General features: G+C 50.9%; 1 protein-coding gene across 2 annotated transcripts in view; it reads right to left on the bottom strand.

The window, feature by feature from the left end:
* LOC127694652 (protoheme IX farnesyltransferase, mitochondrial) overlaps window positions 1-15,124 on the bottom strand; it is a 131,250-nt gene that overhangs the window by 11,591 nt on the left and 104,535 nt on the right. Inside the window, exon 7 of one of the 2 annotated variants that reach the window (XM_052196203.1) lies at window positions 8,809-10,698. The exons of the other annotated variant lie outside the window; for it this stretch is intronic. Coding sequence (XP_052052163.1) covers window positions 10,292-10,698 — 407 coding nt within the window. The 3' untranslated portion in view covers window positions 8,809-10,291. Of the gene's footprint in view, window positions 1-8,808; window positions 10,699-15,124 lie in introns of those variants that run through there. 2 annotated transcript variants of the gene reach the window in all.

Raw genomic sequence — 15,124 nt, 5'->3', positions numbered from 1 at the left:
TTGCCTCTCTCTGCCTCTTTGACAGAGGCTGATGTATCGGATGCAGCCTTCGCCGCCCCCCTCGCCTCTCTTGAAATATGAAGTGTTTGTGAATAACCAAGGTAATATTTAATATCCTGCCAACCAGCCTCTCGCACTTGCTAACAAATGAACTACATCCCTGCCAAATGGCCCACATCTGTCTGGCCTCCTCCGTTTGACTAACCGCATTAGCATTAAAATGGCTCCTGGAGAACAGCAAGCATCCCTTTCTAGAGGAGGGAACAGGGACAATTCTGAGCAGATCACTTCCTGTGGGAGAACCTTGTTCTTAGCAGGTGTTTTCCTCCCGGAGTGTCTGGACACTAGGTGTCCCTGGCCCTGCAAGCAAGCTCAGGACCAGAAGCAGGTACCTCTCCATGCCTGGCGCCCAGGGCAATTCCAGGCCACAGGAAGGTGAAGAGGCAGACTTTGCAGGCTTCCCAAGAAGCTTCCCTCTGAGACCCTCCATGCCTGTGCATGCCTTGAGGAAGCAGCAGAACCTTGCAACCGTGTTGTATTCTGAAAAGAAGAAAGCTGCTTAGGCTCAAAGGCACCTGTGTGATGCTCCGGACCCTTGGGACTTGGCTTTAATTTGACTCTGAACAAGGCTCTGGCCTGGGAAATCTTAGCAGGTGGTAAATAGGCTGTCGCTGAGCCAATAACCTCACACCAAGGTCATCTGGGTCACCTTCGTCTGGATGTTTCTTCTGCAGAAGGACACACCTTCCTGCCTTAGCTATGACTGGGAGTCTGGGGCCTAGATAGCAGTGTGGCTCTACTTTGGCCTGCATACCTCCTCAAGGCCCTGGGTCTCTCTGCAGCCACCATTTCCTTAGACCCAAGTCACTGAGCACAGGGCTGTGACTAAGAGTCAAAATAAGCATGAACCTAAGCCAGACCCACTGAGGCTTAAGTCCCAAGACGTACGCTCATTCTTACTTGGTTTGCAATAGAAACTGTCCCAGCTTTCCTGTTCCCTACCATGGCCAGCAGAGTCTTTGCATGTTTCTCTGGAGATACTGTAGGCAGAAAAGTAGATGTTTGGTGGCACCCCCAGTGCCTAGAGCAGCATGTGGCCTATGGCAGGCAAGGGAATGATCCCTTCAGAGGTTTCAGCAGCGTAAGGGGAGTGATCTTGCCGAGAGGGCGATGGGCGCTGAGACCTACCTGACCCCTGGATCTAGCTGTTCCTAAAACTGGATGCTACTGGAACTTTCAAACCACCTGAACCGCCCATTTCTTCTCTTGAGTCCACTTCAGCTGGATTCCTGTCACGTGCAGGATGGGTTCAGACTGAAGCTAGGCTGGTCAAATAGTCCCCTTACAGGGCGACGTTCTGCTATCAGATGGGATAAAGGGCGTGTGATTAGACAGTAGGCTTAGTGGAGAGACGTTTTTTATCCTAGTCTGGTTCTAGGCAGATGCTTGGTACTTTGAAGCGGAGTAAGTTCCAAACAGCAGTGTGAGGCCCCCGGGTCTGTGCTAGGATTTGGGTCAGGCTTTTGAAGTGGTTAACAACACCAACATCATATGAGTTCTACTGGTAAATGGGACCTACCATCCTGGTTTCACACACACAGTGCAAACATCATCCTTGACTGAATCCATCTGTTCCTCTGCCCCGCCCCTGCCTCTTCCTCACCCTGCCTCTTCCCTGCCCCTAGCCTCCTTCCCAGTTTCTAGTGATCACTTCTTTACTTTCAGCCTCTATTTTCAAGTGTCCACATTAACCCCCACCTCAACAGTGAATTGGGGCTGCTTGTCACCCTGTCAGCCCTTGTTTTGGGACCGTAGCTGTGCTTGCTAGAGTGACATGGACTCTCATTGGTTTTGGTCTGCATTCCCCTGACAGCTAAAGCCACTGAGCATTTTCTATGCCCTGTGGCCATTTGCGTTCCTTCTGAGAACTGTCCACTCAGATCTCGGGGTAGGCAGATTTAAGATAAACTTTCCTATTCTTTTTTTTTTTTTAAAGATTTATTTATTTTATGTATATGGTTACACTATAGATGTCTTCAGACACACCAGAAGAGGGCATCCGATCCCATTACAGATGGTTGTGAACCACCATGTGGTTGCTGGGAATTGAACTCAGGACCTCTGGAAGAGCAGTCAGTGCTCTTAACCACTGAGTCCTCTCTCTAGCCACCAGCCTTCCCATTCTTCCTGTTTGGAAAACAAAACAAAACAAGATAAAACACATGCTCTGGCAGAATTAAATGGCAGGTTTTTCAGCCTAGGGCTCAGGCTGAGGGTGAGAAGGGTGGGAAGAGAGCTTCTCCTGGGTAGCTTCTGACAGAGGTACCTGACTGGTGAGCCAGGGCTGCCACCGGCCAGGAAGCAGGCACTGGTGGGTCTCCAGCAAGCTATGTCTTTATAGCGGGATGTTGAGTCCATAGGAAGCTTTTCCCTTGAGTGCCAGTCACTCAAGGTGACCTTCCTAGGGTCGCCAGAGGCCTACATGTTGCGGAAGGCCTGAGTGTATGCTTGATGGGGTAGAGCCATCCCAGGGCGGCACACTTCTTCTTCAGGTGTGAGACTAACAATAGAGGGTGCCTATGACTTCAGGTGACAGAAGGGGACATCAGAAATGGCAGAGGGATGTCCTGAGCAGTGAGTGCAACCACCACCGTCTCCCTAGCTGGCTATGGCAGTCCATGGGTTCGTTTCCTCTGCCAGTTGAAGAATTAAAAAGGCAGGAAGAATCTGGTGCACAGCAGGCAGCAGGGAAAAAACACAACCACAGCAAACAGAATCAGCAGTTGTAGAAAGACATTTATTGGGGGTGAGGGACACACACACACACACACACACACACACACAGAGCATACACTCAGAGGAAAGGCCCTCGGAACAGCAGATGGGGGGCTTGGAACACCAAAAAATCCTGTCTTTTATTGAGCATGGGAATTTTGAAAGCCTCTGAAGCGCTCCTCCTCTAGAAAGCTGGGATGGTTGATGGAACCAGAACTGTCCTGTGACATGCCCTGAGCAGGCCTTGAACTTGTTGGGCCAGTCCATCAGGAGAGGGCCTGCCTGCCTGTGGGAGACAAAAGCCAAGGAGGCCTTTGTCTTAACCTGCCAGGCTTTTGTCTCAAGTCAGGAGGGTGAGGAAGAAGTTGGCTATCCTGGGAACTCACTACCTTTATTACCTTAACCATGGCCCCTCTGTCTGCCTACCAGGGAGTCTAACTCTTACTCTCTTACTAGGAATATCCCAGGTTCTTTTTCCAGCCAAAGACCCAAGTCAGGTCCGAGTGGTTTTTCTCCCTTGTCCCCAGTTCCTTTTGTCTGCTCAGATTCAGGCCTGGTATTTCTCACCTGCTTTCTCCATTGTGTGGGCTGAGTTTTCTTCCTACCTCACCTGCTGCTGCTGCTGCCTTCCTGGCCATCTCCTCTGTGGCTCCCCATTACCTTTGGCTGCTTACATGCCTGGCAGATGGGTCCCTCTGCTTCTCTCTTGACTCCCCTCCCCCATCCCTGCCTGGCTTTTAGACTCCAGCTATGCTCAGCTGTTCCTGCTTCCCAGCACCTGAGCTCCCCCTCCTTCCTCACCTTTGTTCACCACCCTCTGGCCCAGCCCAGCCCCCAGTGCTCAGCCTGGTGTGGTCCCTGTTGCCTATGCTCAGTTCTTTTGTGTAAACAGAAAGTGATGGAGTTGAGACAATGCTGCACCACACCAACAAAGGAAAGAGCTGTAGGCCTACTGAATTCTGAGTCTGGCTCAGATCCCCTTAAGTTAGGGCTTACAGCCAGACCCACCTGATAACAGGTGTGAGGCAAAGGCCAGGAAGGACAAACCATCAAGAGACAGAATCAGGATCGTGGGCGAAGCTGAGTCTTAGGCCGAGAAAGACCTGGGGGGAAAGGGCCCTTTCTGCTTTCGGTCCTCACAAGGCTTTGTTGTACCCAAGAGCACTGGGATCCAGCTCCTGCTGCAGGAAACCTCTGATAATCAGGGGCTCAGGATAAGAAGGAGTGAACAGGCCTTAGTCCACCCCACCCTCTGGGTGTTTGGTGCCGGCTCTGTTTGCTTTGGGCTTTCTTTTCTCTCCCTGTTTGTGTTTGTTGGGGCGGGGAGAGGGAAGGCCTTGTTTGTGTTTGCCTGGATGCCCTTTTGAGTTGTTTGCCTTAGGCACCTCACCTCCCTCTGTGAAGATAGAGCAAGGAGGGAAGGGTTACTCAACCACACACGTTCCTCTCTTTGTTCCCAGGTCCTTGTGCAGTGCCCCAGGTGTCACCTAAACCAGAGACAGGCTCTTCTTAAGACCTGGAACTTCAAGGCTTCTACTGACCAGCAGAGCCCCTGGCCTTGGCCTCCTCTCTGCACCTGGGGTTTCCCGGCCCTTGGCTTTGTCTGCACTAGCTGCTCCTCCCTTGGCCAACCTGGAAGGCTCCATTTCAGCTGGCAGAGGCATGCTGCTGGCTCTCTGCACTCTGGAGATGAGGGGGCTCAAATTTAGTGGTGGTCGGTCCTAGTGCTGCAGGCCTGTAATCCCAGCACTTAGGAGGCACGACAAGCTCACAGCTCAGGACAGTGCGTTTAAGGCCACCTTAGGCAACTTAATGAGTGTGGGTTCCTGATATGTTCCAGGGGAGGGTGAGCCAGTCAGCCTTGGGGTGGTTATTGGTCTTCTGTTTGCCGGGACTGGAGGTAGACGGATGTAAACCTTTGTGTTTAGGGAAAAAGAGATCTCATGTCCACCAGTGACGAGTGTTAGGAAAGATGCTAGAGGCAGTGAGAAGCAATTGGAGCTGGGCTGGGGCTTGGTGAAAAGAATACTTTCTATTTAATACTTCCTATCATTTTACTGAAATTGGGAGGTGACTCACGAGATGAGCAAAAAGGAGGTGGGAAAGTCTAGGAGGAGGAGGAGGCTGGAAGGCATGGAAGCAGGGTGGTTCTGGGATGAAGCAGGGTCAGATCCTGTGGGCCTGGCAGCCATGATGAGAGCTCTTTTGCATTCTATTCCATCATGAATGACCCTGCCCTTCCCGTCCCCCACATGTGTGCAGGTTGCAGCACAGAGACATGGAGACCCAGGTGTTGGGATTATTCTGGTTGCCATGTTAAAAGCCTAGGCAGAGAGGAAGGTACAAAGGAAGATTCATTAGGAAGCTTGAGGGGTAGTTACATGCTGGTGAGGGGTGATGGGTACCACACTGATGTATATGACCAGGCCAGCCAATCGGAATTTAAGTTTGGAGTCACATGCCTTGTCTCTCTCATGTGCGTTGTGATAAATAGGATGAGTCTATCTACTAAGAAAGAACCTGACATCTGAGGTATTATAAGCTCTTTGATCCAGAATGTTATCTTCACTTTTTACAGTTGGTTAGGAAACTGGCTAAAAGATGCTAGAAGTGTAATCTGCCTGGCATGAGGCTACTTGTAACTTGGGTTTGCAAGATGATCTTCTTAAATGCCTCTCTAGGAAGTAGCTTAGCAGATAAAATTGTATTTAAGAAGGCATAGTAGCTGGCAGGGAAAGGCCAAAGTAGTGTGTCAGGCCAAGGAGCTCTGAGGGCCGTTCTCATTTCCTCCTTGAGTTGTGTCTTGTCACCTGGTTGGCTGACTCCACTGACTGGAGCAGGGAGATGGAGGACACATGCCACTAATGGAGTGATTTGGGACCTTCCTGGGTAATGTGAGGGGCCAGGAAGCAGAAAGGCTCTGCGCTGTTCCCAGCATTCCACCGGGCAGAGACGTACAGGGGCCCAGTTACTTCTTAGCAAAGCCAGCCAGAGATGAGGACTGCCGGACAGTGGGACAGAAGAAGCCAAGAGGAGGTACATAGCCTTGCACAGGGTCATAGCACACAGCACAGCACCATAGACCTCCACACTCCTGCTTCTGGCCTGGGATCCCTAACACATATGTAAAATACCATAAGGTTAGGTATTGCTGGGGCTGGAGAGATGGCTCAGCAGTTAAGAGCATGGACTCCTGGGAAGTGGACCCAACTTCAATCTCCAGCTCCCATGCTGGGCAATTCAAGATCTGGGGTATCTGAAGCCTTCTTATGGCCTCTGTCAGACACTGCACTCACATGTGCACATAGCCACATGCAGATAAAACAGACACATGTATAATTAAAAATAAAAAAAATCTTTAATAACAGCCATTTGTACTGGGTATTAGAGCCCATTTTTATGTTTGAAAAGAAAAACTGACTCAGGAGAAATGGCATCCTCCTCTCACAGCTAAAGTCTTTCAAAGATGGACACCAGTGTGTGAGTGTGTGTGTGTGTGTGTGTGTGTGCTCATGTGTATGGTGTATGAGAAAGGGGTGGGGGACACACAAGAGATGGTGCTGCCCTATACTAGGCCACAGAACAACCTCGGGTATTGGCCCCACCCGCACCCTGTAATTAACCACTGTGTGTGCCAGGCTAGCAGGCCTGCAAGCCTCTGGGGCTCCTCCTGTATCTGAGTCTTACCTAGCAGTGATCCTGCTTTACATAGTTTCTGGGGAGTTGGAATTAAACTCTTCGTGCTTGTGAGCCAGAAGACACTTTGGAGACACCTTACCCACAGAACCATCTCTCTTCTCAAGTTTGGATTTATTCTTCATGGATGGGCTTATTAAACCAAAAGGAGGTTGTCAGAATTTTCTCAAAGCAATAGAGAAGTGCGGGAGAGATGGTTCACCGGTAATAGCATATCTGCTCTGCTCTTTCAGCTTTAGGGATCTGAAGCTGTCCTCTGGTGTGTCTGGTGTCCTCAGGCACCCAGACACATCACACATCACACACACAGATACACACACGCAAACACACACAATTAAAAATACCTTATACATTCTGCTTAGCCTACAGTAAGTACATGGGATTGAGCCTCAGTAAACTCATCATGATGAAGCTGAAGGAAGATACAGTAAAAGCACAGGGTCTGCTACCCCGCTGCCTGAGACAATACCACAGGGACAGCAGTGTCTGTGTTTCCCCACAGACTTGAGCTGAGTCACAGCTTGCTGCCGCCACCCAGCATCCTAAGAAAGCACCGGCAGCCCCGGAAAGGCTCCAGATTCACACTTCCCTGTAAGCTTCTATTTGGTGTGCACCGTTTCCACACCGCAGAGAAGCTCCAAATCCCAAGTGCAACCATTGGCAGCTGGAGACCTTCTCCGCTATGCCAGAGTTTTCATAGAAGCTACAAGTCCTTCCATCCTGTGTGGCACCTGCATCATGCCAGCATCACACATTACAGCCCACTCTGTGGCCCCAGGACTAGGGGGAGTCAATACAGGAAGGTTCTAGGCCTAGAAAGGTAGGGAAACACCTGCTCACATAAGCCAGCCTTTCAGGTTTTGGTCTAAGTCCCCCAAGGCTTCATTGTTCATGTTCCTTTGAACTCTAAGGGATCTCTAGTGGGTAGGAATCTCAGGACACCGGACTGCAGAACAGCACAGTGCCCAGAAAGATGGGCCAGGCATGAGCCATGATGTCTGTGGGAGCCGTGGTGTCTGGCGAGTGGGGCCACCTTGAGCACAGGGAGTCCTCAGGGAAGTTTGCCAATAGCCTGGTGTGGGGCTCTACCTGGAAGATGGCTTCGAGAACACTGGAAAACACAATGATGTCTGAGTGTTAAGAAATCTGGTCATACCTCTGGGAAATCCTGAGTAGGAGGACAGGATGGAAAGGCCCTAGGGAAGATTATCAGTAGAAGGCTTCTGGCAGAGACTGGACAGCTTTGAGAAGACGCTGGGCATGAAGGTGCGGCGCTAGCATCCCAGGACTGTAAGGACTGTGACTGAGACCGCTGAGTAAAGAAGAAAGGTGTGTTCGGCTCAGGGTGTTGAAGTTCTCAGGTCACTTACAGGCAGCTTGTCCTGAGGAGTGTATGTGGCAGATGAATGTTGCTACCTTAGATTCAGGGAAGTGACTGACAGGAAGTCACTGGAGTCCGATTACCCCTTCAAGGGCTCCCAAAGGTCAGAAGACAGAAGCTTCTATTACCCCCATGCCACAGTCTGGAGATCAGGCAGTTATGGATTTTGGATAACATCTTAGATCCAAATAATAATGGTAGCAATTAACAGATAAAGATAATATGGACCTACCTCTAGCAGATGTTATAGTCACATAAGAACAGTGAAAGTTTACCATCTGCAACCATAGAGAAGAATGGGAGGGTGGGGGTGGAAGAGCTTTTGCTGAGTGAGGTCAGCCACGCTTAGAAAGACCAACATCATGCAATCTCATTTCTATGTGGGCTCTGCCCTGTTGCCGTGGTTGGTGTCCTGTAACTGCAATCCCAGCTCGTGGGAGGTAGACACACACCTCAGAGATACAGGGGCTTCCCTGAGCTTTATGAGACTGTCTCAAACCACTTCACAACCAAATCAAAAGAAAATAAAAAACTATTTAAACCCAAAATAGGAGGGTGGCTGGCTGGCTGGCTGGCTGAGGAGTTAGGGGAGATGATGGCCAGACAGGGAGGAGGAGGGGAGAGGAATTATTTATTTTTAAAACACTGTACTGTGTGGTGAATATAGTAAAAAATAATATACATTCTAAAACCCACGAAACTTCAAATATCACTACCACACAGTGATGCCTACTTGAGACAATGGTTATGCTATGACCCTGCTATGTGGATTCATAAATCATCTCACTCTGTGCTCTATAAATAGATACAAATATAATTTGTCAATTTATATTTAGGGAAAATGAGAGAAGGAAATACGGAGGAGCTGTAGCTGGCAGCTCGCCCCCTAGAGGAGGGATGCAGGTGCTGAACCCTGTGGGGTTTGGGATGACTGGGTGACACAGGACACACACCCCTGTCCTTTAACTGTTTTATTGCAGGAGGAGGACAATCGACACACTTTACAGACTATAAGGGCTACGACAGGTCCTAGATGCTCTCTGCACATTCCGTCTCCACAGGAGGACACAGCCAGGAGGTAACTTTACAACAGGTAGAGAGAGGTTCCAGGCACACTGCCTTCAGGCATACTAGACACCATCCTCCCCCAAATTTTTGGGGTGCTTAAGTTCAAACCCTGAGCCCAGAGCTAAGCAAGTGCTCTCCCTTTGGGCCATGGCCGAAGCCTTCCTTCCACATTTTGAGAGAACAGTCCAAATTCTGGAACCGTTTTTTCCCCCAGTGGCTTCAACCCCTGGAGGGAATCCTGACAGGGCACAGCACAGCACCCTGGAAATTAAGGAACTCAAACGCTGCTGCCAGCTCCACAATTTTAAGGCGCCATTGCTCTCTGTGGCCCTGGGTCCACATCAGACCCAGGACTTACAGGGACCTGCATTTTCTATCAGAGGCCATGAAGTGGACCCATGGCCATGAGGAGCCCTGCTGGCCCTCTCTGAACACCACTGGGCACAGAGGCCAATTTCTGGACTCAGGAGGCACCAGAGTGGAAATGTGGTTTGCATGAAAGAGATAAGCGGACGCAAAATGGCTGCTGACCCAGCTCAGCTTCTCCCTCGGGTGATGCTGGGTGATGCCCTTCCAAAAAGAAATGCTCAGACCATGCCTGAGAGAATGATGAACACGCAGGGTATTTCCTGGGGTTTCTGAAGCCCTAATATGGGGTGGGACTGGAAGTGATGGTGTGCTGGCAATGCAGCCTGGGATTCTGCAGGCAACCGTTAGGAATCCTCACTCCCAGTGAGCAGCCCGGGCTGGGTGTTGTGTTACTTGAGGGAACACATGGTTGGGAACACTGGTAGGGTATAGACAGCTAGCCAGGCCCCATCTTACTGGCAGAGAAGGGGAGCTGTGGCCACAGTAAGTGAATTTCTGAGACAGTGTGGGGCTTCAGGATGTGGAACCACAGAGTCACAAGCACTCGCCTGTTTGAGCAGTGACCACTGTGGCCTCCAGGTGGTGTGTACGTGTGTGTGTGTGTGTGCGTGTGTGTGTGTGTGTGTGTGTGTGTGTGTGTGTGTGTCGGGGCTGGGGATGTGGGTGGGGAGGAGGATGTGCACATACGTCAAGTGGAGAGAACATAGGGCTGGAGGGAGAGATGAATAAAGACCTTCGAGGAGAAGGAATATTCTCTTTTTTTGTACTGACTCCATACGCTATCCCTTTCTTACTTGGGGAGCAGTTTGGATATTGATATTAAAATATTTGGATATTGATATTAAGCGACGACACAGCACCAGATGATCTGCCACCAGCTGATACCATCCAATTTTCCTTTTGCCAGAATCACCAAAATACGCTTCCTGCTGGCCCAGGGCAGTGCTGGACGTGTGTGTCTGCAAGTGTCTGCTCTCATGTTCCCCACAGACCGGCTAGCTCTCAGCTTGGAGCCTCTCCCTTGTCCCCCTCGTGACCCGGCCGCTGCTTACAGGTGAGCATGAGCAGCAGGAGCAGCGGCAGGTGCCACAGGCTGCAGAAGAACAGTTTCCGTGAGCTGCGGCGGTCTGCGTCCACATAGAAGCGGAAGCCGAGGTAGGAAATGTACAGGTTGATGGGGAGGGAGATGACGGGGAAGACCCATGTGGTGATGTCCAGGACGGGGGCAGCAGTGGACAGAGCAATCAGGGCCAGGCAGTGGCGCAGTGCCACCCGCCGGCAGAGGGCTGGGTGGGTGACGGACATCATGCAGTAGCCTCCTCGGGAGTAGTCTTCACGGAGGCCCCAGCTCAGGGCATTGAAGTGGGGGAACTGCCAGGAGTACAGGATCCCTCCGAGAAGAAGTGCCCCTGTGAGAAGGTGTGGGAAGGAAAGGAAACAGTTAGGCGCCAGCGCACATCTCCAAAGCAAGGCTCTCTCAGCCTCAGAGTGAACTTGGGAGGCCTGTGCTCACTCCTGAGATGCTGGTCATTCATGTGATGGCCAGCAATCCATCTCAGTCCCCTGTCTTGGCTGTGAAAAGCACCATGACCAGGGACAACATTAGGAAGAGTCTGTTTCTGCTTACAACTCTCAGGTTAGAGGTTGCAGCAGGAACATAGGGCCTAACCTGGAGGCCGGAGCTGAGACACCATGGAGGAACGCTGCTTAGTGGATGCTTCCCATGGCTTGCTCAGCCTGCTTTCTTATATAACTCAGGACCACCTGCCCAGAGGTGGCACTGCACCCAATGATCTGGGCCTTAACATATTAATGCTGCTGCTGCTGCTGATAATGTCCCAACAGAACTGTCTACAGTCCAATGTGACAGAGGCATATTCTCTCTGTTGTGGTTCCTCCTCCCAGAGTATTCTAGCATGCCCAGTAGTACCCTTCCCACAGCAGGGATTCCCAAAGGAGAGGCTTGTTGGAAATAATGAGAGAGGTACTTTCTGGTTCATTAAGAGTCCTGGTACCTGCTTCAGTGACACACATAGGACACTTATGTTAACATGGACTTCTCTTGGGAATTAGAAGGCAGGCAGGAAGGCTGGAGCAGCTGAAGATGCAAATGGTGGTGACTGAACTTTCTTAGTGTTTTGATGGGACAATAGAGCTAACTCTGTGACTGTTAGGTGGTGGAGTTCTCAGGGCACAGGGTGGCCTTAAGGCCCTTGAGCTTCACATTTCGGAAGCCCTAGCAGATCTCACAAGCTGTCTTGGCCCCTTAGGCCTTGCGCTGAATATGATATACAATAATCACAGCCATAGCATGGGGTGGGTTATGACAAGTGCAGGAAGTGTCTTGGCAAGAAAAACTCATTGTGGCAACAGAACCAGGGCATGGGTGAGGGGAGACAGGAGGGCACTAGGGAGGGATGGTAAGGCTCAGAGCTCCAGGTGGGTTTTATTCTAGAAATGGCAGAGAAAGAACATACTTGACATGGTTAAAACAGCAGCAGTGGGGACCCTCTCCCCAATTCTGCTCCTCACTGTCCCCTCAGCCTCTGGGGTGCCAACTGCAGCCATCCGTGGGGTGCAACCGACAGTTTCGGCTGCGCTCTCGTTCTGAGACAGAAGCTCAGGTCTGGATGAGCAGCAGCTGCTGTTTCTGAGAGGAAGCTGGTATGGGTTTGGCTAATGTCACAAATGAAAGCGCCTTAGGATCCACAGCTTAATGCACTGCAGTCAGAAAACCACCCACAGCTCTGCCTGACACACTTCAACTGCTTCTGCTCACGGAAGAGGAGGAAAACAAACCACTTTCTTCATCAAGATAAGGTGAGCGGGGGCAGGAAGACCTGAGTCAGCTCGGCACTGTGGTGGGGCCACCTTCTTGTGGGTCGAACAAAGCACTGTGCACGCCCCTCAGCTCCCTCCTCCAAGAAGCCCATGTTTATTGGGTCCGCCTGTCTTCCTGGACAGCAGATAGCAACTGCTGGCCAAAGGACACGTCTGTTTTGGGGGACGGGCAGGGGGAGGGGGGATTAATGTTTCTCTGCTGGGCTCTGGCCAGGGAAGGAGACAACACAAATGGAGTTACAGTATGTGTGTGGGCAGTGACACCTTAGGGATAGGGACAGGCTTGCGGGCCATAGAGAAGGCACCTCCCTTGGCCTGGGCAGCCAGGGGTGGCCCCTGCGAGAAGTCTCCGTTCTCTGCTTTCCTTTTCGCCTTTATGAGTTTTAGAGACTGCATCCCATTCTCGGGCCAGTTTGGGCTGGAATTCTCTATGTGGCCTCAAACTCAAAGCAATCCTCCTGCCTTAGCCTCCTGCGTGCCAGGATGCACGGCTTCTGCTTCTTTTAAAGAAGCCCTCTCATTTTCTTAGACCTACCTGGGAGAAATACCAGCTTTCCTCCCTTTAATCCCAGTAGCGATCCATGGAACAGCTGTGTATCTGTGGGACACAGTGGGTCTTTAGGACAGTGACTTTCTGAGGTTGTACTGCTCAGCGACGGCTACACCAGAACACAACAATCCCTTTGCTTATGTGAGAGGCAGAGAAGCACACCCACGGCGCAGGCGCAGTTGTGAACAGCAGAGAGAATGCTGGCCCAACCACAGACCTGCTCTCAGCGTTGTCTTCCTAGGGACACTTGGAGAGATTTTTCAGTTCTCTTCAAAACTATTTATTTATTATTACTACAAGAAACAGGTGTGCGTGTGTGCGTGCGTGCATGTGTCTGTGTGTGTCTCCCTCATTTCCACCTCTGCCCAAGTCCAGAAACGCTCTTCTATCACTGACAAAGGAAACTGCACACTTCAGCCACACAGTACCTTCCCTGAAGGGTGAGGACCCTAGAGTAGGATCACTAAGGACTAGAGGACTCTCACCAAGAGAAGTCCTTAGGGGATGCCTGCTGGGTCCCTACGACCCTTACTGAAGCCCACCCACTGGCATCCAGCATCTACACATGGCCTGAGTGAGGATACAAACCCCACTGCAGTGATAGCCGGGGTGGGGCTGCTCCACAGGCTCCTCTCTAAATGTGGCCCACGAAGCCAGCCTGCCCCATGGCTGGTCGCACTCGAGCTCTCAGTGTTGGACAGCTGAGGAAGCTGGCGGAAGCAGAGACATCCCAGACCGCCAGGGGCACGGGCCTTAAAGCAGTTTTTGTTTTGAGGACTAACATGTATGGTCAGCCTCAGTGCAATAGACTTCTATGGAGAGCCAGGCCAAGGCAGCAGGAAGCGGGGCCGGCTTATCAACCACACAGGAGAGACAAAAGGCCACATCACAAGTCCTCGGGAAACAGGAACACCAATGGGCATTTCCAACTGGTAGAATTCTTTGTAAGGGACTTGGGAATCACGAGGAGGCTGTGTGGCAGGCACTTGGGCTTCTGTCTTGGGGTGCTCTTCCTACCTTCCATCACAGACTCTGGAGAAGCTGCATTTGCATATACCGTAAGAAGGATAAAGCTCGGAACCTTCTCTAACTACCTCCCTAGAAGTCTGAGGCCCAGAAGCCAAATTCCCCTTGGTTCTCATCAAAGTCCTTATCCTCATCCTCCGCCGTTACCTGGCATCATCAGTGCTAATGGGATGGGCATACTGCACTAGGGACTGTGTGCAGCTGAGGCTGACAGCCAGCCTGTTCTAGCACCTCACCCAGGGGGCACTGGCTTGGCACCCTGAAAGCTAGAACCAGTTCCAGCCGGCAGTGAGATCAACAAACACTGAGCAAACGCAGGCTATCTGCATTTACACTAGCAGCCGCGCTCTTTCACAGACTTTCTGTTCAGATGTCGGACACTGGGTAAAACACGGGGTTCTAAATATCCTTTTGCTAAGAAAGTCAGGCTTTTTAAATTTTGTCTTTGAATTACAAAGATAGGGTTTATGATGGCTGTGGTGGTATAGGCACTCAGGGGAGAGGCAGGCAGATTTCTGTAAGGTCAAGGCCAGTTTGGTCCATACACTGAGACTCTGTTCTGTCCCACCCCCACCAACCCCACAAAAGAAGGAAAAAGAGTTCAGTCTCAGTTAAGTCCTGCTCCAGGCCAGTTAAGGTGACATCTCAGGAACAGACACTATTGCGTCTGTCTGAGTGAAGCAGAGGCAAGATTTTAAAGGAAAGCTTTTCAGATGCGTGGGTTCCTCAGTGCTGGTATTTAGTAAGCCTTTCATAAATATTTGTGGAATAAATGAGTGAAGGAATCCCCTCTGGCTCTCTTCTCTCATCTGGGACTACCGAGGTAAATAATGTGGAAAGCGGCTAGGGTTTGCAGTTTACCAGCCGAGGTTAAAACAACTCACTCTTTTTGTTACTAAAGCCATCCATCTGCCAAGTGTCACTCCCTGATAAGAGCACATTTCGGAGTCCTCATTTGTAACTCAATGCTGGTTGACATAATTAATGTTTACCACACAGCACCTGAATTACAAACCAGACTAACAATCAACTCTAAAAGACTCTTACTATCTTCACAGTGAAGGACGCTCAGTGAAGACTCAGGAAAACAGAAACTCAGACACAGAATCCCAGCATCTCTGAGAATGAGGTGATGCAGGGAGGTGGCTTTGGAGAGAGGGAGGGGAAGGGGAGAGGGGGAGAGAGCAGGCCTCAGATAAACAGTCTCTGGAGATAAACACTGCTGAGAGGCCTGATGTGTATGGCTCCAGGCCGCTTACTGGGGCTGGGCTGTCAGCTGCCAGCCACTTATCTGGCCAGGCCCCCAAGGGACTTCTTCACTGGGTTCCAGCAGGTCACTTCTGCCACTGCTATCACTGTCCCCAAACCAAGTGCTTCAAGCTCCTGAGGCTTCAGGTTAGCCTGGTTGGCAGCTGGAG

Source organism: Apodemus sylvaticus, chromosome 10 (assembly GCF_947179515.1).
Source record: "Apodemus sylvaticus chromosome 10, mApoSyl1.1, whole genome shotgun sequence".
Classification (NCBI taxonomy): domain Eukaryota; kingdom Metazoa; phylum Chordata; class Mammalia; order Rodentia; family Muridae; genus Apodemus; species Apodemus sylvaticus.
This window is presented reverse-complemented; position numbering and strand designations above follow the sequence as displayed.